This window comes from Odocoileus virginianus, chromosome 3, assembly GCF_023699985.2.
Source record: "Odocoileus virginianus isolate 20LAN1187 ecotype Illinois chromosome 3, Ovbor_1.2, whole genome shotgun sequence".
Classification (NCBI taxonomy): domain Eukaryota; kingdom Metazoa; phylum Chordata; class Mammalia; order Artiodactyla; family Cervidae; genus Odocoileus; species Odocoileus virginianus.
In genome coordinates, this window is record NC_069676.1 from 64,787,357 (window position 1) to 64,810,372 (window position 23,016).

Consider the following 23,016-nt stretch of genomic DNA (forward strand, 5'->3'; position numbering starts at 1 on the left):
GTTGCCAGGAGGAAAAGTGGCCTACCCAAGTCTCATGGGATGTTACTAGACTTGGGACTGTAAGTAGTGTGTGTGGTATTGAAGAGAGTGTCTGCCTTTAATTCTTGGCTTCTCACATTTCAGGCTGTGTCCTCACTGGACTGGAAAATGGGGAAAATAATAAACCTTTGCTTCCCAAGGTTGCTGCAAGGATTAAATGAGCATACATAAAATATATAGCAAGCCCTCTACAAATAACATTTCTATTACTCATGTCTTTACTCTGTATTCTTCCTCCAGTGCTTTGCAGCCACACCACACTTGAAACACCCCATATATCGATTTTGGAATATCCTCTCTGCTGTGAAACTATGTGGGAATAGGAGCATTGGTCCGGGATGCCAGTCTGGAAACCTGATTGGAATTCTGCCTCTGGGGCTCTGTATTCCTCTGTAACCTGCCACAGGTCATCTTTCCTTTCTGGCCCTCAGTCTCTTCCTCTGTAAGAGCACTGTCCAATAAGAAAAAGAATGTGAGCCACATTCTATATATATTGGGTTGGCCAAAAAGTTTGTTTGGGTTTTTCTGTAAGATCATATGGAAAAACTCAAATGAACTTTTTGGCAAACCCAATAATTGTAAATTGTTCAGTAGCCACTTATAAAAAGTAAAAAGCAGTAGAAAAAAGTAGTTTTAATAATTGATTGTTGTTCAGTCACTAAGTTGTGTCTTACTCTTTTCAACTCCATGGACTGCAGCATACCAGGCTTCCCTGTCCTTCACTATCTCCTGCAGTTTGTTCAAACTCATGGCCATTGAGTCGGTGATACTATCTCACCATCTCATCCTCTGTCACCGCCTCCTCCTTCTGCCTTCAATCTTTCCCAGCATTAGGATCTTTGCCAATGAGTCGGCTCTTCACATCAGGTGGCCAAAGTATTTGGAGTTTCAACTTCAGCATCAGTCCTTCCAATGAATATTCAGGGTTGATTTCCTTTAGGGCTGACTGGTTTGATCTCCTTGCAGTCCAGGGGACTCTCAAGAGTCTTCTCCAGCACCCTAGTTCTGTGTTGTACCTAATGTAGTATATCCAAGAAATAACCATGTCAACATGTAATCAATACTAGAAAATTATTGAATGAGATATTGTATACCTTTTTTTCTTATTAAGTTTCTGAAATCTGGATGATTCTCGATCTGGGGCAATTTTGACAATTGTCTGGGATGTTTTTGGTTATCAGAACCAAGAGGGGTAAAGGATGGCAGGCAGAGGTATGTGTGTGCGACTGGCATCCAAAGGGCAGAGACCAGGGATGCTGCTAAACTCCCTACAGTGCATAGGACAGCCCCCCACAACAGAGGTTATCCGGCCCCAAATGGTAACAGTTCCTGTTTTACACATAAAGCACAGTTCAGGTTAGCCACTTTCCAAGTTCTAAATAGCCACATGGAGCTGACTACCATATTGGACAGTGCAGCTCTATATCATAAAATATTTGGACATGCACTTAAAAAGCCAAATTCTTAGGAATTTAGGTTTTAGTAAATTTGTTTTCCTGCTCATCCCTGAATAAGTGGCCAAATGAGATGTAGCTGGTTCACCCATCCCTGGCTGGCTAAGGACAGAGACCATCTGTCCCTGACTGGTTAGACTCTTCCAAAGCTACCCGCCCTGCCCTGGGAGACTGAGCCTGGGCCGGACAGTGGACCCTGTTGTTCTTTTCCGGGGAGACAATGCTGCAGGCCCTGCTACCTGCCTGACAAGGCTATTGTGGCTCAGGGAGAAAAGGGCTTTGTCAGGACAGCAGCCGAGCAGCCTGCAGTTCAATGGGGCCCTTTATGTCTGAGCTCCCGGGATGTTCGATGCTGGCCCTGCGGAGGCTCCACCCCCTCCTAGAACAAACAGGGACCCGGAGGCCCAGAGAGGGTGTGGAAGGCCCTCCAATAGATCCCGGTTCCCTCCACCTCAGCCCTTTGCCCTAAAACTTGAAATCCATCTAACTCTGAGAAGCCCTGCCTCAAAGCACAGAGTGAACTCAGTATTGCCCTTAAACTGGGCAAGGGGGCCCCGACCCATACTCTGAAATTTAGCAGCTCCACAAATCACAAGCATGTATACAATTAATGTATTAAAGAACACGCATGTATTTGTCTCCCATGATCTAGGCTCAGCTCTGGCACAAGGCAGTGATAACCCAAGATCTTCTCTTGTGACTTAAAAAGCCCAGGCCAAAGCGAAGCACTCCACCTCTCTTGTCCTGTGTCCTTGGAACAATGCAGTGAAAGTTTGAGGGTTGTACCTTGGCCAGCCTCAGAGATGGCTCTGTTTTATAGCACAGGTGGGATCTGAGTGGCAGAAAGGCTTAGCTAAGAGTGTGCGCATGCTCAGTTGTGTCTGACTCTTTGCGACCCCGTGGACCGTGGCCCGCCAGGCTCCTCTATTTTCCAGGATTTTCCATGCAAGCATACTGGAGTGGGATGCATTTCCTTTTTCCAGGGGATCTTCCCAGCCTAGGAATCGAACCTGTGTCTCTTGCATCTCCTACGTTGGCAGGCGGATCCTTTACCACTGCACCATCTGGGAAGTCCAGGTAAGAGAAAAGACAGACTAAATTCTCTTGTCATGTCCTCCCTCATTCATTTTTCCTGTAATGAAGTACCATTTCCCAGGAGGGCCAATCTATTTCTTGCTGCTGTGCTTTCCAGTTCACGCTGGTCTTGAGAAGTACTCACCTCCATTTGAACTCCGGCACCACATCCCTCCAAGGTTAGGGACAGGCTTGGATGTTAGGGGTAAAGACACATGAACTTGGATCTGTTGCTTCCCTTTCCTTTCTAATCTCTGGACCTCTGCCCTACCTACCCTACCCTAGACCCCATGGTAAAGTTTACAGATAATGGATACACACAGACACACACACAGAGACAGAAAGGAGCAGAAAGGGCTCTCTTATTTGACAGGTAAGGAAACTGATCCTTCTGGAGACAAAGTAACTTTTTAAAGTCATTCAGTAAGTTAAGGGAAGCCGCATGCTGGAAGAACCCATCCTTGGAGGCCCAGCTAGAAGGCCACCAGTAAAGGGGGGAGGGTGGTGGTTGGGGAGACAGCTGGGGGCATAGCAGCTCTTTTACTCCTGACACCCTCACTTACTGGCTATGGGACCTTGTGGTGTTGGGAGGGGTGTGTTTCTCAGTATTTAAAATACGACTTTTTCTATTCCTATATAAGATGTTATTATGGGAAACTGGTGACAGGTATATGTGAGCTCTCTGTAATATTTTTTTAACTCTTCTATAAATTCAAAATTATTTCATAATCAAAAAATTATACAATTTTCCCTTATCTATACCATGGAGAGTAACCTCCGCCTCACAGAAGCCTTCAATAAAATATGCCTGTAAGGCTTTAGTACCTGTTTGGGAGTGAGGACTCAGTAAATAACTACTTTAAGAAGCTATTTTCTCCAGGAGGCCAGTGACCTAGCAGAACTGACCACAACATGGCACTCCCATGTCCTCACTACTCGGGAGCACAAGATTATTTTGGCCTAAAATGCCAGGCTTGGTGTGGCTGCTAGGAGCATGCATTTCATTTGGGCTCTTCCACTTCCTAGCTGGGACCCTGGGGCAAGTTGCTAGATCTCTCTGTGCCTCAATATCCTTTCTTTAAATCATAAAGCTGCAAGTAAGGTTGTCGTGAGGATTAAATGAACTGGAGACTTTTCAGCACTAACGGCTGTGACTGGACCATAAGCAAGGACTGCCCTAGTGTTTTTATGGTCCGGCTCAGTGTTTCTTGAACTTTTTACTAGCCCCCACAATAACAAATGTACTTTCCCTCACCTCCATTTTTCTTTTCAGTGGTGATTTGGAAAGCCCCAGTCTCTGGGGAGTTGATCCCATTTTGTTTCCCCTATTAATGATACATAAGGTTCTTAGGGGACAGGGAATATTTCTGATTCATTTTGACCTCTAAGCACTTCATTCCCTTCTCTCATTTCAGTTTACCAAGTTTCCACCCTCATTCATTCCACATACATGAATGGACCATTTGTTGAATACCTACTTTGTTTGCCTGTTACCTATTAGTGTCCCCGTGCTGATCAGACCTAGGTTGAATGAATGAATAAGGCAGGGAGGCGGAAAGGCAGGCAGAAAGAGGGAAAAAAAAAAAAACCAGGATCCCAGGCACCCCTAGCCCGAGAGGGCTCCAGCTGGCAGCAGAGCCCCCCTTTCCACCCCCACATTCCCACTTCCACCTCGGCCAGAAAGTTACTCCTTCTGCAGCCACGCTGCAGCCCATCAACTGTGTCATGGGGACGGAACTGGGTGTCGTCTGGCATCGCGCGGCGGGGCGGCGCCCGGGGCCCGCCCTCTCGCACCCTGCGGTGTGCGGTGGTGATCCCTCGCAGTGCGCCAGGCAGCCTTCACACCCCAGGAGGGCATGCACCCCTCCGCGCGCAGCTCGAGCACAGAGCCCCCGGCCCGCGGAGTTGCCCAAGAGGCGGGGTGGCTCCTCCCCGGGGACCCTCCCCCTCTGGGGCGCGTCATTCTCCCCACCCCCAGTCCGACCCCAGCGGTTCCTCGCACACCGGCCACGCTGGGACAGTTCTCAGCCACCTGCTCCGGAGCCGGGAAGCCGGGGCGCCGGCAGCCCGTGAGCCGGTGCGCGTGCCCAGAGCCCCATGGAGCTGCCGGCCGGCAACAGCAGCTGCGAGAACGGTGCGTGGGGCCGGCGGGGACCGGCGGGGACCCGGTGCACCCTGCGCTTTGCCTTCCCGTCGCGCTGCTCCTTTCTTCCGTGTCCTCTCCTGCCAGGGGACCCCAAACGGGGCAGGGGGTCCTCACTTGTCCCCCCACCTAGTTCTCAGGTCCGTCTCGGGAAGGAGCAGGATTCTGGCTGACTTTCCTCCTCTTTGGACCTGGGTGTCGGAGAGGGGGTAAAGAGGGGGGAGTGGGAGAAGGAGGCGTGGCTTGATTGTTTGGAGCCGGTCCATCGAAAGGATTGAGGGGAGGTTGTCGGGATTTCTTTTACGTGTAGTTGCTTTGGATATTAGTACCTGCCCAGGCCTGTCTCCCTGGGGCTCACCAGAGATAGGGTAGTGGGCACAGAGCCCCACCACCCCCAAACCCATATCCACCTTTTAGGAAAAAGAGGGAAGGAACAACCCGGGAAAGGAAAAGGAAAGATGCTGAGCCTCATGCTCGAGTTATGAACCTGGGGAGTGGACTAGCCTCTTCACTTGTATTATCCCAACTAATCCCTAACACAGCTCTAGAAGGCAGGTAGATATTACCACCTTTGTCATCATTCCAAAGACAGACAGAAGTTGAGGCTCTGAAAAGTCCAATGAACTTGCTCAAAGTAATACAGTGGGGAGATGGAATACAAAACCAGGGCTCTTGGATTCTAAAACCTGTGCTTACACCACTGTGCTCACCCCATTTTCTGGCATATCTCCATTTTTCTACCTGTCTTGGTTTTGCAGCCTGTGGAATATCCCTGTTTTTCTAACTTCTCTTCTCCAGTGAAGCTTTCAAAACAGGCCTTTTGGGTGTTAGCTGTCTTTGGTTTTCTGAACATTTTCAGCCTCACCTTCCCCTGGGGACACTTTCCGGTCCTAGCATATTCTAGGGGAGAAGTAGGGATCATCTGACCCAGCATCCATTTGTCAGCGGCACATCCTCCTCAGAATTGAGTTCCCTTTGGCCCTCAGCCTCCCCCCCCTTTTCTTTCCACCCCTATGGGAAGACGTGACTTGATGGAGGGCACTAAGTTCCTTGGCTCCTCAGGCCTCCCCCAAACTGCCAAGTCCACCCTTTGGCTCCACCTGCTGGAAATGTACCTTCAGGAGGGCAGGGGAAGGACGTGGGGATGGGCTTGGACTTCCTCTGGGGAGTTGCCTTCCTTGGCCGGCATCGTCCCAGCTCTGGCTCTTTTCCTGAGCTCAGGGAACTCCCAGGACTTGACTCCTGTCCAAGTTGAGGAACAGGAGTGAGCAGTCAGGACAAGTCTGATTAAGGACTCAGATGGTTTCTCGTCTCCTCTTCTCTGGATTGTGACACAGGTGTGGGGAAGAGAGGTCTCCCACTGCAGAAGATGCCTGGGTGTCTCCTGCTGGGTTCCAGACCCAGTTCTGCCTCCAGGCTTTTGTGAGACTCAAGCAAATCCTTCCCCATCTCAGAGCCTCCGTTTTCCCAGCTTAAAGAAAGAAGGTTAGATGGGCTGCTGCTGTTCCATGCTTTCTATGCTGTGGAAGAAAGGTCAACATTGCCCTTACTTTGTTCCACTGAAATGCCACTCTGTGCTCCAGATGTGCCAGAGCTAAAGCTGCCTCACCTTTTGGGCATTGAGGCTCTTCCAGTGCAGGTCCAGAGGTCTGGCTTGGCCCGAGGAGAAGTGCCAGGCCCAGCCTTATATCCTTGGCACGGGAGCTTGGGTCTTTGTAACACACAGTTTGTAAAAGACCTTCTACCACCAAAAGTCACAAATTCAGATGTTTCAAGGGGCTGAGAACATAACAACAATGACTGAAGAGAGCTGGGTCTGGACTCTGGGGAATCGGAAAGATTGTGTTCTATCTAGGGGCAAAAACCCTTGTTGAGCTGCGGCCAGTGGTCACCTGTGTGAGAGTGTACCCAGCAAGGTAAGCAAAGGCAGCCCTGAAGTGGAGTTTTTGTGGGAAATCTGATTTTTAAATGTGAGCAGAGAGTTCATATTTTAAGATAAACTTCAAGAGGCTAAGTGGAACCCAGCCCCCTTGCTGCCTGCTTTGTGAAGGATATGTAGTGACCAAGAGCATGGGCTTTGGCATTCTATGCACTTGAGAAATAATTCTGGTTTAACTGCTTATCAACAGTGTAACCCCAGGTTACTGAGCTTGTCAGGGCCCCAGTTTCTTCAGGTAAAGCCCTGGGCATCATCACTGTGCCATTTCTATAACAAGGATGCTCCTGGAAAGTCCTGGAGCAGTGGGCCCTGTGAGTCCCAGTCTGTGTTTTGTACTGATTCCTTGAACCTGAGCAGCTTCATTCTACTGACTAAGGGTCTGCCCCTCATGCCCAGGTTTGTCCTCTTGTCCTTGCTGTTTGGGCCAGAAGAACCAGCAAGAGTGTGCTGGCTGAAGGGCATGAGAACTGATGACTCTTGCAGACTCGGGAACTTGGAAAGAGAGCCTAGACAAAGCCTGTGTGGGATGGCAGGGACGCTGGTTCCTCTGAGGCCTGAAGGAGGCCCCAGCCACTGACCATGCGCATCAGAAGTCTTCAAAGTAAGACCTGGGATGGTTGGTTCTCATAGACAAAGGTGCTGGTATTTCATCACCTTCAGGCCCCAGAGGGGCTGTGCACTCCAGCCTCACTCCCTCCTGTTACTTGTAGGGACTCCCTGCTGTGGCTGGAGTTAAGTATATGTAAGTGAAGAAGCCTCTGGAAGGGGAGAATATGTGTGCTCCTGAGCTGTTGGAGGCCTCTGTGCCTGGAGGGTGGGAGATGTTTCCTGTGGAGGCTAGGAGGTTGGATTCAGTGATGCCTGAGAGCTGGGAGGACCCCTGTTTGGTGTGTGGGAGCATCTTTCTGGCTTAATGATGAGGTGCTGGAGCTCCAGAGTCAGACAGGCTGTGTTCTTAGGCAAGTTTCCTGACCTCTCGTGGCCTCCATCTCCACATCTATGAAATGAGAATCAAAGACAGTGCTTACCTGACATGTGGCTGGAAGGACTTGATGAGTTCATAAAGTCCGTTGTCTGGACTCAGTGACCCTTAACTGTTCCTTTTTAGTTTGGAGCCCAGGATGTGGATGGAATGCGGCAGTAGCTGAAGGGTGGAGTCTGAAACAGTGGCCAGTCCCAGTGCTTCTAAAGCTCCCACCTGACTGTCTCACCATGCTCTTCTCAGGTTCCCTGATCAGCCTGTACTGCTCCTCCCAAAGAGTCCTGTGCCAGATCGTCAGTGACCTCCAGCCCGAGGTGCCCAGCAATGTCACCTCCGACAGCTGGCAGGAGAGGTTCAGGAAGAACTACAGCTTCTACGTCGGTCTGGGGCTGGCCATCCTGTCCAGCTTCCTCGTCGGCAGCAGCGTCATCCTCAAGAAGAAGGGCCTACAGCGACTGGTGGCCTCGGGTGCCACGCGGGCTGGTAGGCTCCTGAGGGGGCAGGTGCGGATGGGGTGTTGGGTGGCGAGCCCTCAGCCAGCCCTGTGAGCCTCTATTCATGGGCCCACTGGAGCAGCTTGCGAGCTGGTCCTAGCTGGGCACAAAAGCCTTGCTGTCAGTCCCATTGGGAATCTCCTCCACCAGCAGGAGACCCTCCTTTATAATCCAGTAGTTCATGAGAACTACATGATCAGTTAATTGGGGTGAAGACAGGGAAAAGTCCCAGGGCCAAGACTAAGAAAACCCCATGTCTAGTTCCGTTTTTTGTTTTTGGCTGCCCCAGGTCTTAGTTTCAGCACTCGGGATCTTTGATCTGTACGCGGGATCTATATCTGTGGCATGAGAAGTCTTAGTTATGGCATGTGGGATCTAGTTCCCTGACCAGGAATCAAACACAGGCTCCCTATATTGGGAGCATGGAATCTTAGCCACTAGACCACCAAAGAAGTCCCCTGGTTTTATTTCTTACCAGTTGTGTCACTGTAGGCAAGTCATAACTTCCATAAAAAATGGGAATATAAAACTTCTGCCCATAACAGTGTCAGACAGTAATGTGTCCTCACTTACTATCAATCTGAGCTCCTCTATAGGCTACAAAAGAATTACTGAGTCTCTGTCCACTGGGATTTGCTTGTTTGGAAAATAAGATGTGTATCCATGAAACAGTTGTTGAGAAAAGGAGTCCTATGTAAAAGAATCTCTCCATTTAGGGATATCATTCATTATGTCCCTACTGTGTGCCAGGTGTCATGCTAGACCTGGGAACACAGTGCCCTTGTGGGTCATTGGGCTGAGTGAGAGAGAGAGGCAAGTCAATGAGCAATTGTTCTGTAGCATGTTAAGTGCTATCATGGGGAAAATGCTATCATGGGGAAAATGGTTTTTCCAGTGGTCATGTATGGATGTGAGAGTTGGATCATAAACAAAGCTGAATGCCAAAGAATTGATGCTTTTGAACTGTGGTGTTGGAGAAGACTCTTGAGAGTCCCTTGGACAGCAAGGAGATCAAACCAGTCAGTCCTAAAGGAAATCAGTCCTGAATATTCATTGGAAGGACTGATGCTAAAGCTGAAGCTCCAATATTTTGGCTACCTGATGCGAAGAACTGACTCACTGGAAAAGACCCTGATATTAGGAAAGATTGAAGGCAGGAGGAAAAGGGGATGACAGAGGATGAGATTGTTGGATGGTATCACCAACTCGATGGACATGAGTTTGAGCAAGTTCTGGGAGTTGGTGATGGTCAGGGAAGCCTGGAGTGCTGCAATCCATGGTGTCACAAAGAATCAGACACAATTGAGCAACTGATCTGAACTGAATGCAATATTTTGGAGGGGCATGTAAATCTTAGGCTTGGAGGGTAGGGGAGGTTTTCTGTAAAGGCTAATTTGAGGAGCTGAGACTATATGACATGGAGATAACAAGGTGGGAAAAGAGAAAGATGTAGAATTCCAGGCAGAAAGAACAGCATGTACAAAGAAAGGCCCGGGGTAAGAAAGTGTGATTGATATTAGAAGTTGCAAGTATCACGGGATGGCTGGAGCATGGAGGGATAAGGGATGGGGTGAGGGCCAGCTAATGAAAGGTCTTGTAAACTAGGCTCCAGGGTTTAAGTGTAATTGCAAGTGATGAAAATTTTAAGCAGGCATAAATGATGTAGTTCAATTTATGATTTGAAAAGACCCCTAGCTTCTGGGTGCAAACTGGATTTCGGAGTAAGACTGGAGGCTAAGAGAAAAGTTAGGGGAGAAAAACAACAGAACTTGGGCAAGGAAACTGTGGTAGGAATGGAAACAAGTGGTGGAGTCCAGGGATAGTTTTTGAAAGTAGAATGTACTGAGTTCGATGGTGCCTGACTCAAAAGGGAGGGTGAAAAAGTGAGTCAGGATGACTCAGAACTCTCCGATTTGAGCAAATGGGAAGATGATGGTGCTATTTTCTGAGATAAAGGATTCAGGAAGAGCAGGTTTATAGGAAGATGATGTGTTCAGGTTTGGACGTGTCCAATTTAATGTTCTGCTAGACACTGAGCTTTGGAAGCAGACTCCTTGAGTACCAACTGTAGCTCCTTGGTTCCTGGTGATGTGATCCTGGGCAAGAAAACTCATTTTTCTGTGCCTCAGCTTCCTCATCTGACAGACTAGGGATAGGAATAGTCCAGGCTAAAGGATTGTTGTGGAGATATGTAGTGTGTTTAGAGAGATGCGTGGCACAGACTAAGCACTAGTATTAGTATTACTGTGATCTAAGTGGGAGGGCCTGCACACAGCTGGATACCCAGGACTAGAATCAGATGTGCTCTAAAAATGGAGAGCTGTGAGGTTTGGGGATAAAGTCAGAGTCAGCAGTCATTGCTGCTCTATCTCTACTTCCGGACAAGTGTTCCAAAGGCCGGAGACCTCCTAAAGTCCCAGAAAAACAGCTGCTTGCACTCAGGAGAGAGCAGGGCAAGTATCATTGATCATTCAGAAAGGCAGCTTTCCTGGAATGAGTTTTTTTTTTTTTTTAATCTACTATTTCGATACCTTCTGAGATTTCAACTCAATAAAATGCTCTCAGAGCTCTTAGCTTTTATGAGAGATTCTGACTCCTTTAAGAACCTGATGAAAGCTAAGGGCTATCTTAGAAAAATGGGTATTTACAAAAAACCACATTCAAGTTTTAAATAAAACTGTCTAAAACCCATCCTCCTTCTCCTCCTCATTGTTAACCTTGAGTTTTGACTGTGTGCCAGGCTCTGAGTCCATCATGTGACCAAAGCAGACACAATTCATGGCTTCGTGGAGCTTCCATTTTAGTAGGGGAAATGCCAGAAAATAAAGAGATCAAATTATAGACAGTGTTACTAAGGAGAAGAACTGAGTGTGATGAGAGAAAAACCCAAGGGAGGGCATTTTAGGGGAAGCAACGTTCAAGCGGAGACCTGTAGAGTAAGTAAAGATATAGGCAAGTATTGTTAAGAAGACTGTTCTGAACATGGAAAAACACACACAAAGCCCTTAAGGCCAAAACAAACTCATCATTTTTGAAGAACGCAAAGACAGCCGGAGTGGCTAGACTATAGAAAGAAGAGTGGTGGGAGATGTCTTTGGAGAGGTGAGCAGGGTCAGGACTAGGATCAGGCTTGTTAGGAGTTCTGGTCTTTATCCTAAGAGTATTTTGAAGCCACTGGCCAGCTCTAAGCTGAGGAGTGACATAATTGTTAAAAACCCCTGGCTACTATGAAAGTGATGGATTATAAAGGGACAGGATTGAGCTGGAGGAATCCTAGGAGGTGGTTGCCTCCACCCAGGCCAGAAGTAATAGTGCCTGGGAGTTGGGTGGTAGCAGTGGAGTGGACACGTATAGATGCTTTTTGGAGACAGAATGCACAGGGTGGACTGGATGCAGACTGTGGAGTAGTGGGAGGGGCCAGTGTGATTCCCTGGTTTCTGGATCAAGCAACTAGATACACGGAGATGCCCCTTACTGAGTTTCATTTGGCGGGTTATTGTTGTTTTGGTTGCTAAGTCTTGTCAACTCTTTTGCAACTGTATGGACTGTAGCCCACTTGGTTCCTCTGTCCATGGGATTTCCCAGGCAAGAATATTGGAGTGGATTGCCATTTACTTCTCCAGGGGATCTTCCCAACCCAAGGATCGAACCTGCATCTCCTTCGTCACAAGTGGATTCTTTGCCATTGAGCAAACTGGGAAGCAAACCCACTCATTTGGTGGGTGGGAGCATTTTAAAATCAAGAGTTCCATTTAGGATAGAGTTTGAGATACCTGTGATAGACCCAAGAGTTGTTGAGCAAGCAACCAGATACACATCAGGGCTCAGAAGAAAGGATCAGGATGCATACATGAACTAGGGACATGAGCATCCAGATGGAGTTTAAAACTTTGGAAAGGATGCACTTGCCCAGGAGAGGGCCCAGAAGGAAGCCTGGAGGATGCACCACAGCTGACGTGTACTGAACCTTTAGAGACTGGGGAGTGAAGGAAGGGAAGGAAAGGTCCTGGCAAAGTGTGGCCAACCTCTAACTTAGTTCCCATTCCTTTCTACAGTGGATGGAGGCTACGGCTACTTGAAGGACTCAATGTGGTGGGCTGGATTTCTCACGAGTAAGTAGGTCCTTTCTCTCTCTCTCTTTTCTGGCTGTACCAGGTCTTAGTTGCAGTACACAGAACCTTCATTCCCCAAACAGGGGTCAAACCTAGGTCCTGTGCTTTGGGAACTCAATGTCTTAGGCACTGGACCACCAGAGAAGTCCCTGGTGAGTGGATTCTTTGCTACTAAGGACAGTACCCTATTGATGATAGAGGCAGAGATGAAAGAAGGAATAGATGTCTCTATTGTGCAAAATATGCATCCAAGGGCCAGATTTCTAGGGGGGGAAACCTTGATAGTCTTTGCAAGTAGAACATTTCACCTGGCATCTCAGGATACTTTCTCCATCCACAGTCAGTCTTTCATCCACAAAGCATCTGACCCCAGAGAGGTTTGTACAGAACTGGTAATGATAAAGGTATAATTTCTCAACTTCCTCTGAAAGGCAGGGAGCTATGACTGCCTGTCAGAGTCTCCCAGACTCCTACAGGGCACAGCCCGGGACTCCTAAGTCAGCTGTCCCATTCCACAAGCAGTTGTCTCACTTAGGATGTGACTGGTCAGCCACCTAAGGTTTGTCCAAACTTGCACGTTCACACATTTCCCCCCACTTTCCACCACCCTTTCTGGCTTTCAAGCCCTAATTCTCTGGGTTGGATGGAGAAGTAGTGAGCTTTCTGTTTATAATCCCCTTAGTCAAGGCTATGGTTTTTCCATTGGTCATGTATGGATGTGCGAGTTGGACTATAAAGAAAGCTGAGCGCTGAAGAATTGATGCTTTTGAACTGTGGTGTTGGAGAAGACTCTTGAGAGTCCCTTGGGCTGCAAGGAGATCCAACCAGTCCATCCTAAAGGAGATCAGTCCTGGGTGTTCATTGGAGGGACTGATGTTGAAGCTGAAACTCCAATACTTTGGCCACCTGATGTGAAGAGCTGACTCATTTGAAGAGACCCTGATGTTGGGAAAGATTGAGGGCAGAGGATGAGATGGTTGGATGGCATTACCGACTCGATGGACAGGGGTTTGGGTAGACTCTGGGAGTTGGTGATGGACAGGGAGGCCTGGCATGCTGTGGTTCATGGGGTCGCAAAGAGACCGACATGACTGAGTGACTGAAGTCAGGTTTTAATCCCTATCTTAGCCAGAGTTATCACATTCATCACCTGCTTTCAAAGGGCAGACCCAGGTCATTCTCTATGAGCAGAGAGACAGGAGTCTTCAGACTGTAAACTCATGTGGGGAGAAGTAGACCCTTTGGGAACATCATCTGTCTAACCACCTGTCTAGACTATCCACAACTACTCTGGGAAAGACAGCTCCATGGACCATTTGGTACCTGGAGAATCGATGACTGTGGCTCTTTCTTTATTTGATAGACACTTTCTAGTTGTTGTTGTTCAGTCACTAAGTCATGTCCAACTCTTTGCGATCCTAGAGACTACAGCATGCCAGGCTTCTCTGTCCTTACCATCTCCCAGAGTTTGCTCAGGTTCATGTCCATTGAGTCAATGATGTAATCCAACTATCTCATCCTGTTGCTTCCTTCGCCTCTTTGCCCCTTAATCTTTTCCAGCAACATGGTGTTTTCCAATGAGTAGGCTCTTTGCATCAGGTGGCCAAAGTATTGGAGCTTCAGCTTCAGCACCAGTCCTTTCAATGAATACTCAGGGTTGATTTCCTTTAGGATTGACTGGTTTGATCTCCTTGCTGCCTCACTTTTTAGAACTTACTTTAATCATACAGACCAATCACTGGTCTGAGATACCCTTAACCGTGCTTAGGCTAGAAGCCAAGAGACCTCTAGAACAAGAAGAAGCCATGTGACCCTGGACTCTAGGCCACCTCCTTATCTTTAAAATGAGAGGATTTGGTCAGGATGGTCTGGGCCTGACCTTTAGATGAGATTTTGCAGGGAGAAAATGTAAGGATCGGGATTATAATGAATGCTGGTCTGGGATTCTGTGAAGGGGTGAACACCAAATGAAGCTGTCTCCACCCACATTCATTTGGGCTGGAGATGGTGCATCTGAGCCACGGTGATCTCTTCTCTCCCTTCATTTCCTAGTGGCTGCTGGGGAAGTTGCCAACTTCGGGGCCTATGCGTTCGCTCCTGCCACAGTCGTCACCCCTCTGGGAGCACTGAGTATCCTCATAAGGTTAGTCACCTCTCCTGCTCTCTCTGACTCCTCCATATTTTCAGTTGATGTCTGAATCTGCCATATGGGGTCAATTGCTACTTGCAGTCAGGGACCTGGGTCAGTCCCAGCTCCCAGAAAGAGGCTCTGCACTGGGGATTGCATGCTGCGTGTTGGCTGCCTGGGCAGTGAAGGGGCAGGCCAAGCTCCATCCAGGGAAAGTGCTGTCCCTGCCACCAGGCTGAAGGTCTCATGTCAGGGTTTTGTTGCCATAGTAGGAGCAGCATACACATTGAAAGTACAAACCCTAGATTAACTGTCCCTGAGTTCTAACCTTATCTCTGCCACTTTGTAGTTACAATACATGGCAGGTCACTTAACTACTCTAAGCATCAATTTCCCATCTCCTAAGTGGGGATGTTCATAATACCTGCCTGAAGACATTGCTTCAAGGCCTCCATGAGATAATGCACAGAAAGTGCATAGTATAGAATTGGCACTGAAGAAGAACCATGGCTAACATGTGTTTAGGGTTTTTGTTTCTTGTTTAGTCAGTAAGTTGTGTCCAACTCTTGTGACCTTGTGGATTGTAGCCTGCCAGGTTCCTCTGCCCATGGAATTTTTTTTTTTCATTTATTTTTATTAGTTGGAGGCTAATTACTTTATAATATTGTAGTGGTTTTGCCATACATTGACATGAATCAGCCATGGATTTACATGTGTTCCCCATCCTGAACCCCCCTCCCACCTCCCTCCCCATCCCATCCCTCTGGGTCTTCCCAGTGCACCAGCCCCAAGCACTTGTCTCATGCATCCAACCTGGACTGGGGATCTGCTTCACACTTGATAATATACATGTTTCGATGCTGTTCTCTCAGATCATCCCACCCTCACCTCCTCCCAGAGTCCAAAAGTCCGTTCTATACATCTGTGTCTCTTTTTCTTTCTTGCATATAGGGTTATCGTTACCATCTTTCTAAATTCCATATATATGCATTAGTATACTGTATTGGTGTTTATCTTTCTGGCTTACTTCACTCTATAATGGACTCCAGTTTCATCCATCTTATTAGAACTGATTCAAATGTATTCTTTTTAATGGCTGAGTAATATTCCATTGTGTATATGTACCAAAGCTTTCTTATCCATTTGTCTGCTGATGAGCATCTAGGTTGCTTCCATGTCCTGGCTATTATAAACAGTGCTGTGCTGAACACTGGGGTACATGTGTCTCTTTCAGATCTGGTTTCCTCGGTGTGTATGCCCAGAAGTGGGATTGCTGGGTCATATGGCAGTTCTATTTCCAGTTTTTTAAGGAATCTCCACGCTGTTCTCCATAGTAGCTGTACTAGTTTGCATTCCCACCAACAGTGTAAGAGGGTTCCCTTTTCTCCACACCCTCTCCAGCATTTATTGCTTGTAGACTTTTGGATAGCAGCCATTCTGACTGGTGTGTAATGGTACCTCATTGTGGTTTTGATGTGCATTTCTCTGATAATGAGTGATGTTGAGCATCTTTTCATGTGTTTGTTAGCCATCTGTATGTCTTCTTTGGAGAAATGTCTGTTTAGATCTTTGGCCTATTTTTTGATTGGGTCATTTATTTTTCTGGAATTGAGCTGCAGGAGTTGCTTGTATATTTTTGAGATTAATCCTTTGTCTGTTTCTTCATTTGCTATTATTTTCTCCCATTCTGAAGGTTGCCTTTTCACCTTGCTTATAGTTTCCTTTGTTGTGCAAAAGCTTTTAAGTTTCATTAGGTCCCATTTGTTTATTTTTGCTTTTATTTCCAATATTCTGGGAGGTGGGTCATAGACAATCTTGCTGTGATTTATCTTGGAAAGTGTTTTGCCACTGTTTTACTCTAGGAGTTTTATAGTTTCTGGTCTTACATTTAGATCTTTAATCCATTTTGAGTTTATTTTTGTGTATGGTGTTAGAAAGTGTTTGCCCATGGAATTTTCCAGGCAAGAATACTGGAGTGGGTAGCCTATTCTTTCTCCAGGGATCTTCCCAAACCAGGTATTGAGCCTGAGTCTTCTGTATTGCAGGCGATTCCTTACCAGTGTACCACCTTTAACCCTCACAGTATCCCTACTAATTAGAAAGGAGGGGAGACCTGAGGCCAAGAAAGTTTAAGCATCTTGGTCAAGGTCATCCAGATCCCTGGAGACTGAGCCGGGATTCCCTCCCAGGCAGTCTAATTTCAGAGTCTGGATGCTTAATCACTAGGCCATGTTTCCTGGAAAATGTTTGATGATTTTAAAGATAACTGCTATTATATGTGTGTGCTTCCCATTGCCCTGTTCCTCCCAAGCTATAAGACCTCCTCTGTGGGGGTCCTGAGTCCCATTTGAAGCTGGCTCTGATTGTTGCCCTAACCATGGAGTCCTGGTAAGTGCCAGCCCACCACACCCAATACCTGTAATTTCCTGTTTTGTTTTACCAGCTTGAAGGTAATCTTGCAGCATCTATACAGTCAAAAACCAGATAGAGCCGTGACTCATGCTGCATAGTTGGCTGATGGAGCTGTGATACCACTATTGCGTATCTGGTTAGTTTACAAATTCCCATTCCAGGTAGTTAGCAGAGGCAGGGAACCCTTCACTTTGTGACCCTTGCCTTTGCTAAGGCCACCAAATGCTGGTTAAAAGGCATTGTGGGTAAGATACTTTTGGTAGTCTTAGAGGAGAGATGGGAGACATTTAGAGGAGCTTAGACAACAGTCTCCTCTTTCCTGATCTTTTTAAGCAGGACTCGTGAAGCTTACTGGCTGACCTTAGGTCAGCCAACAGATTTTTACTCTAAAGTAATGCCACCCTTGTAAAGAAACAGAAGCATGCCCCAGTGATCATACTTGTCTTATCCCATTTCCCTCCCATCTTCCCTCATTTGCCAGCTCATTTGGAGGAATGAAACTCATATCACCAAAGAACAGCAAGGAACTGGAGGTGTTTTGACCAGAAAAGACTCAAGTCACAATTCTTCTCAGTGAGATGTAGAGGGAAACACCATAGGCTTTATAATTAGAATTTGAGCTCAAATTCTGGCTTGTCTCTTACCATTTGTATGATCTTACCACCATTTAAGCTTCTATGGGACTCATTTTCTCATCTATAAAGTGGGCATAAGTATATTTTTTACTTCTCAGAGTTGTAAAATGTTAGTGAGGCAATAAATAGAAAGTTCCTAGCATAATGCCAGTGCAGGAGATGCAAGATACATGGGTTCGATCCTTGGACCAGGAAGATCCCCTGGAGTAGAAAATGGCAACCCACTCTAGTATTCTTGCCTGGAAAATTCCATGGACAGAGGAGCCTGGTGGGCTACAGTCCGTGGGGTCACAGAGTTGGACACAACATGCAGTGCATGCTGATAAAGTGTGCTCAAGACACAGTGCCTGTAATGTCATGAGGTTGTTTATACTGGCATATACAAATGGAAGAGGGAATGGATTTGTTCTGTATGTTGCAAGGAATAAGATATGGGACAAGTAGAAATGACCACATTTGGGTAATACCTCATAGAATGAACCTACAATGGATTCATCTGCATTGTGAAGGGGTGAGCTGTTTGCCACGAGAGATATACAAGCCAAAGCTGAAAGCGTTTAACATTTGTTTGCAGTGTTACAGAAGATGTGCTCATTGGGTAGGAAGTTAGACAAGAGTGCTCTGAAGGGCTCTTCCAACTCTTCTGTTTGGGGATAATCTCCGTCTTTAAAATGAAAGAAATTCACATGGCTGTTGTCCACAATTCCTCCAGCCTACACTGTAGCTCTCCCATAAGTAAGTTTTTATTTCAGACATTTTCAAGGGGTCCAGAAAAGCTCCCACGTGGGAGAGCAGTGAGCCCTCGCTCAGACCCAGCCTTTCTCCAGGATGCTGGGGCCAGCCTGGCTACCCTGAGCCCTTTCTCCTCTTCTGCACACAGTGCCGTCTTTTCCTCGTATTTCCTGGGGGAGAGTCTGAACCTCCTGGGGAAGCTGGGCTGTGTGATCTGCGTGGCTGCTAGCACAGTGATGGTGATCCACGCCCCCGAGGAAGAGAAGATAAGCACCATCATGGAGATGGCTGCCAAGATGAAAGACACTGGTAGGTTCCAACTCCCCTTGAGCAGGAAAGCGCTGGGGGTGAACCCTGGGGAAGGGCTGACTGGGTTATGGCCGTCTCAGGTGCTGCCACCTGGAGGAGGAGGAGGAAGCGAGTTTGGGGAAGAAAACTGATGGGCTGGTACTAAGGCTAGTTTACAGGGTCCCACTCTGATAGGTGTTGATGCTGTTTATTATGTGATGGGTACTGTTCTAAATGCTTTGTTTGCATTGTCTTAGTTCAAATATCATAGACTGGGTGGCTTATAAACAACAGACATTTTTCACAGTTCGGAAGCCATCATCAAGTCCTCGATAAAGCCCTATAGTTTTGTTCATAGACATCTGTGTCCTCACCTGGTGGAAGGGACAGGGGAGCTCTCTGGAGTCCCCTTTAGAAGGGCCACTAATCTCTTCATGAGGGCTCTACCCTTACGACTTAATCACCTCTCAAGAAACCCTCACCTCCAAATACTGTCACATTAGGGATTAGGTTTCAGCATATGAATGGGAGGGGAAGTCAGTCAATCTCACCAAAAAAGCTCCTATAGGGAAGGTCCTATTATTATTCCTATTTTACAAAGAGGAAACTGAGATCTTGGGGATTTAATGAATAACTTATACAAGTTATTAAAAAGTTGTGTTGCTGGGACCAGAACCCATGTTTGGTTCCAGAGCCTAGATTTCCTTTTTTAACAACACAGATTTATTTATCTTTTTATTTTTACTTATTTTTATTTGGCTGTGCCACAAGACGAGCTTCCCAGGTGGCGCTAGTGGTAAAGAACCTGCCTGCCAATGCGGGAGACATAAGAGACCGGAGACATAAGAGACCTGGGTTCAGTCCCTTGGAAGGGAAGATCCCCTGGAGGGCACAGCAACCCACTCCAGTATTCTTGCCTTGAGAATCCCATGGACAGAGGAGCCCGGTAGGGTCACAAAGAGTCAGACACAACTGAAGCGACTTAGCATGCATAGTATGAAAGGGCTTCCCAGGTGGCGCTAGTGGTAAAGAATCTGCCTGTCAATGCTGGAGATGCAAAAGATGTGGGTTTGATCTCTGGGTCAGGAAGATCCCCTGAAGGAGGGCATAGCAACCCACTCCAGTATCCTTGCCTGGAGAATCCCATGGACCAAGGAGCCTGGTGGGCTATGGTCCACCGGGTCGCAGAGTCAGACACAACTGAAGAGACTTAGTTTCCCGACCAGGGATAAACCCACACCCCTTGCATTGCAGGTGCAGAGTCTTAACCACTAGACTGCCAGGGAAGTCCTCCAGAGCCCAGATTCTTAATGTGACATCCCGCTGTCATGGTGGGGCGGGGGGGGAAGCTCTAGATGCTGATGGCATCCTCCTGGCTCAGGTCCTCTCTCTCCCTCCCCAACAAAGGGTACATCGTGTTCGCTGTGTTTCTGCTGGTGTCCTGCCTCATCCTCATCTTCGTTGTCGCCCCACGTTATGGACAAAGGAACATCCTCATCTACATCATCATCTGCTCTGTGATCGGGGCCTTCTCCGTGTCTGCCAGCAAGGGTCTGGGCATCACCATTAAGAACTTCTTCCAGGGGCTCCCAGTTGTGCGGCACCCTCTCCCCTACATCCTGTCTCTTATGCTGGCGCTTTCGATCAGCACTCAGGTCAACTTCCTCAACAGGGCGCTGGACATCTTCAACACCTCCCTGGTGTTCCCCATCTACTACGTGTTCTTCACCACGACGGTGATGACCTCCTCCATCATCCTCTTCAAGGAGTGGTACAGGATGTCAGCCGTGGACATTGTGGGCACCCTCTGTGGCTTTGTCACCATCATCCTGGGTGTATTCATGCTTCATGCTTTCAAAGACCTGGACATCAGCCAGAGCAGCCTGCCCCACATGCACAAAAACCCACCTGCCACTCCTGCCCCAGAGCCCAGTGTCATTAGACTTGGAGACAAGAATGTCCTGGTGGACAACATGGAACTCTCCAGCACCCCATCACCAGAAGAGAAGCCCAAAGTGTTTACAGCCCATTCGTAAAGCCTGAAGTAGAGAAGTGACAGGATGAGCCCCGTGGTCCAGCCTGACTGCTTGATTTCAGAGCCACCTGGTTACTTCCAACACAACTCTTACCAATGGGCTCTTTTCTTGAGACTTTCATTTATACCTCATCGCTGTTTCCAGGAGAAAAACCCCTACTCAATAAGCAGTGGTGGTATAACTTCCTGGAAACACAGCCTCAGTGACCAAATACCCTACTTTATTGGTGCCAGCAGGTCCCCTGGACCTCCCTTCCCACTTGTTTCCTCTGTGTTGTGGGGAAGAAGATCGGATTTGACCCATTGAATGTAGCGCAAGCCAGGAACTTCCCTGAAACGCTGGTCATCAGGAAGTTCTCCTCCTGAGACTGACTCACTGGTCCCGAGTCCAAGGCTGAAGTGCGCCTGGCTCCCCGAGGCCCAGGGAGCAACTCGCCATGCCTCCCATCCAGAACTAACAGACACACAGCTCTCATCAAATGTCTTGTTGCTGTTGCCACCTCATCTTCGGAGACGGAAACAAGACCTCAGCTGACCTTCTTACTGTGAAAGCCGCCTGATGTCTCAGGGAAACCCTGCCACCAGCCCCATTCCCAGAGCGGCCAGCCTGGAGCTTAGCATCTGCTTCCATCCACCCCACCCCCACCCTTCCCTCTGTGCTCAGACTCTCGCAACCCCGCTCCTCTGTCCATGGGATTCTCCAGGCAAAAATACTGGAGTGGGTTGCTGTGCCCTCCTCCAAGGGATCTTCCTGACCCAGGTATTGAACTCGTGTCTCTTATGTCTCCTGCATTGGCAGGCAGGTTCTTTACTGCTAGTGCCACCTGGAAAGGCCCCTTCTCTCTCTAGATGCACCCCAAGGAGTTGGTCACAGAGACATTCAGGTGGTTGTCCAAGAACTCAAAACAACACAACCACCACCACAACAAAAGGTGCTTCCCAGCCGAGCTGTGCTGGCCAAGCCCAGAGTTTCATTCTGCCTCACTCTAAGAGAATAGCAGTTGCACCATTTTTAAAAGTAGCCTGGTTGTTGAGTAGAATGCACTTTCCTTTTCCTCAAGGAGTAAACCACAATATGATTTGGGGAGACGGGGAGAAGAGTGAGGAGCAGAGTCAGAATTTGGCAGAGAGCAGACACAAGCTCTCTGGAAACCAGGGGCTAACCTGTGTTTACTCTGGTGGCCGACCAAGAACCCAGGTGGGAAAGGTAACCTCTGGGTGTGTGTGTGTGTTTTTTTAAAATGCAGCATGCAGGATCTTAGTTCCCAGACCAGGGATTGAACCCATGCCCCTTGCAGTGGAAGCACGGAGTCTTAACTACTGGACCACAGGGAAGTCCCCTTCTGCAGTGGAAGCTCAGAGTCTTAACCACTGGGCTGCCAGAGACGTCTCCTCTGGGTAACTTCTGGGCTGAAGCCTTAGAGGCTTGGCCAGTGGGATCAGCTTTGAACTTCAGTGACCAAGTTGGGGTATAAGCTAGGCACAGGGTGTCATTCTGGCAATGGACCAGATTGCCACCAAGTCCCCACTCCACTGATGAGCTGCCCACCCTGGGAGGAGGTGTGTCACAACTGCTGTCCCTCCACCTGCTTTGGGGACTGCCTGTGGTCCCCCCACATTTGGCTGGAGGCAGTCAAAAAACCAAGAGCAGCTGGAGAGAGAATTAATATCATCTCCCTTCCTGTCTTCTTTCCAGCAGTAAGAATGTGACAGTTGATTCAAGGACCATTGATATGGAGGTTAGGGAGTCAGTATATTTGTCAAGAAGGAAGCCCTGGCCTTAAGCCCCCCGAGCTGGTGTAGAGCCCCCCTGTGTAACTCCATACCTGTGCCTGTGTTTATGTCCCGGGCCCTGAGCACAGCCAAGCCCAGGCCAAACTCCTGCTGGCCTTAGAGCGCCAATGAACAGACTGGCTTTCTGCATGCATTGCAGCCTCAAAGCTCCAATTTTGAATGACTGTGGATTTCTCTCTATAACTAAAATCAATGCAACCTGTTGGATGTTGAGAATGGCCGTGATCTGAAGGCCCTGAGAGTGTGGTCTGCGGGGTCAGTAATAAAGACCTCTGAGTGTGTTTACTTGATGCTTACATCTCGGCCCTCCTTGGACATGGAACAATTAAACTGGTTCTTCTAGTGCTGCGGGTGCCAGGCCAGGCCCCAGTCTCTGGAGAGTTGTGGCTGTCAAGGAGGTCCTGTCCCTCCAGTGTCTTCTGCAGCCCAGCCTTCAATAAAGAGGGAAAGGTTGTCTGGGGAATACAGTCTGTTGAAGACTTCTGCATGTCCCTTGTTTTTTTGTTGGTTTGTTTTTACCATCCCTTTTTAATGCCTGAGCCTTTAGGAGGAACCAATCACAATGCTAAGAGCCTCCCATGAACACTTTGAAAGTGAAGTCGCTCAGTCGTGTTCGACTCTTTGCGACCCCATGGACAGTAGCCTACCAGGCTCCGCCATCCATGGGATTTTCCAGGCAAGAATGCTGGAGTGGGCTGCCATTTCCTTCAAATCCTCAAGGTAGCTCTGTATCACTCATGTCCCGAGTGACCCCA

At 48.0% G+C, this 23,016-nt stretch overlaps 1 protein-coding gene across 1 annotated transcript; it reads left to right on the forward strand.

Moving 5' to 3' along the window:
- The first annotated feature begins 4,410 nt into the window (after positions 1-4,410).
- On the forward strand, positions 4,411-22,551 carry NIPAL4 (NIPA like domain containing 4). The gene is made up of 6 exons (XM_020893449.2): positions 4,411-4,701; positions 7,875-8,114; positions 12,181-12,237; positions 14,290-14,380; positions 18,293-18,453; positions 19,840-22,551. Exons 1-6 carry the CDS (start codon positions 4,665-4,667, stop codon positions 20,466-20,468), a joined length of 1,215 nt encoding a protein of 404 aa, XP_020749108.2. The 5' UTR covers positions 4,411-4,664; the 3' UTR covers positions 20,469-22,551.
- The last annotated feature ends 465 nt before the right edge of the window (positions 22,552-23,016 follow it).